A 2011-nucleotide genomic window follows, 5' to 3' on the forward strand; every position below is an offset into this window, starting at 1 on the left:
TGAGTATGACATCATGCTGATAAAAACTAAACTTGAGAAACAGTTTATAACTGATGGTTTCAGAATGACTATACAATGACATAAAAATAGCATATAGCCATACATTTAAATCTGTTATAACACATTGCTGTTGAATTTTTGGATGTGATTGGATTAGGTGTTGATTCCTGTACTACAAGAGCAGCAATGACAATAGTGATGTATTTAATACAAATCACAGGATTATATTAAAGCAGTCATTATAATAAGCTATCATTTCAATAAGAACAGCTCTTTCCCTGGGACTTGTACAGCAGCTGTGTCTAATAATAATCTAAGACTAATAATGCAAGTTATTTAACAAAAAAAAACAACAATCTTGATGTGGTAAAGTTTTCTGTGACTAGGCGCTTATGCAACATTTATTAAATAAATCTTCAGAGTCAGGACTTTGTATGTCAGTAGGTTTTCCACCGTGGGAAAGTCATCAAGACAGAGCAACTTGTGCTTAAAGCTTTCTTTGAAACATGCTTCATTTGTTATGTTTTATTAACTTTGAGAGTTTGGTGAGAAAATGATGGTTTACAGCTGCTATAACACAAGTGATAGTAATTAACTTGTGTAGAGGACGTTACACAACATGCCGTTTAATTGACAGTGTGGACAAGACCCAGCTGAAAGTTTGTGAGTTTTGGAAATTGAGTGTACTCTAACCAAAATCCCGATCTGTGTGTAAAGCTCTTCTTTATTAACCACCTGAGGAATAAATTATATTTTGTGCATTCTTGAGTTTTGCAATTAACAATTGCTTTATTGCTCCTCAGCAATGACTGCATAAATTTCATGCCCTGAACTATAAAAGATTGGGGTTATTACTCTGAAATCAGCACAAATCAAATCACACACACACACACATTTAGAAATATGAAGATATATTTATAAAAATGTAGAAGAAATTCCAGGTCATTTGTATCTAAGGGTATAGTTCTTTATCATTAGTGAATTGCTTGAATATTTCCATGATTAACCTTGTATATAAAAAAAAAAAACCATTAAAGCATGGCATAATCTTCATTTTACATATTAAAAATCTGTATATAAAAACAAAGGATACTTAAAATAAAACATAAAAGTTGAAATACATGAAACAATTACATTTCCCAGAAGCTTGTCTTCTCTAGAAATCAACAACACTGTCACGGACAAACATCATACACGAATGTAGGATGTGATTTTGAATATTTGATGTAAACACTGTTTTTATGTCCATCTTATTTCCAGGCTGGATCAGCTCTTGCTTTTAAAGTAGTCCCTCTTCTGACACATCAGCATGCTCCTTCTTCTTTGAAGATTTCTTTTTCTGAATAATACACAGAACACAATGGTGATTATAACAACTGGTGCATTTTCATTATTGGAGCCAAAATAGAGATCAACTGCACACAAAAGTGCAAGGGGGAGATTACAATTATTACAGTGTCTATACTGTACATACTGGCTTTATTATAGTGGTTTTCCTAGAATTGGTGCAATTCAAGCAAATTGTCCAGGATCCCGTGTTCTATTGTTGGTTTCCACCATTAAGCGAGTAGCCGTGTATTGTGTGAGCTGAGACATAACATGAGAGCATCAACAGGACGATTACAGTCTCTATCTGGAATTTCTTTCCCACCACAAAAGTAGATTAGCAGTAGTGTAGATTAGCAGTAGTGTCTACCAAACTTACTTTCACTTTTAAATGTCCTTTTTTTTTTTCCTCAAATGGACATGCAGCGGGTTGATGTGGTGGGGTTTTTTTAACACTGGGACATTCAGAAAAGCTCTATATGCATGTAATAAATACTAAAATAATACTGTACCTATGTATTAAATAATGAATTTCATGAGTCCCTAAGCAAGAGATGGTGTACAAGATGCTGTTTAGTGTTTCGATTTTTTGTTTCTTCGCCCAAATTATTGCTATTTTTGGGAATCATTTCATTTTATTTTATTATTCCTACTGATGAATCCCAGTCAAGATCCTCCACCCTGA

At 33.5% G+C, this 2011-nt stretch overlaps 1 protein-coding gene across 1 annotated transcript in view; it reads right to left on the reverse strand.

The window, feature by feature from the left end:
- Positions 1-745: 745 nt before the first annotated feature.
- tcof1 (treacle ribosome biogenesis factor 1) overlaps positions 746-2011 on the reverse strand; it is a 13527-nt gene continuing 12261 nt past the window's right edge. The window contains exon 8 of the mRNA XM_060887247.1: positions 746-1339. Coding sequence (XP_060743230.1) covers positions 1280-1339 — 60 coding nt within the window. The 3' untranslated portion in view covers positions 746-1279. The remainder of the gene's footprint in view (positions 1340-2011) is intronic.

Source organism: Tachysurus vachellii, chromosome 14 (assembly GCF_030014155.1).
Source record: "Tachysurus vachellii isolate PV-2020 chromosome 14, HZAU_Pvac_v1, whole genome shotgun sequence".
Lineage (NCBI taxonomy): Eukaryota > Metazoa > Chordata > Actinopteri > Siluriformes > Bagridae > Tachysurus > Tachysurus vachellii.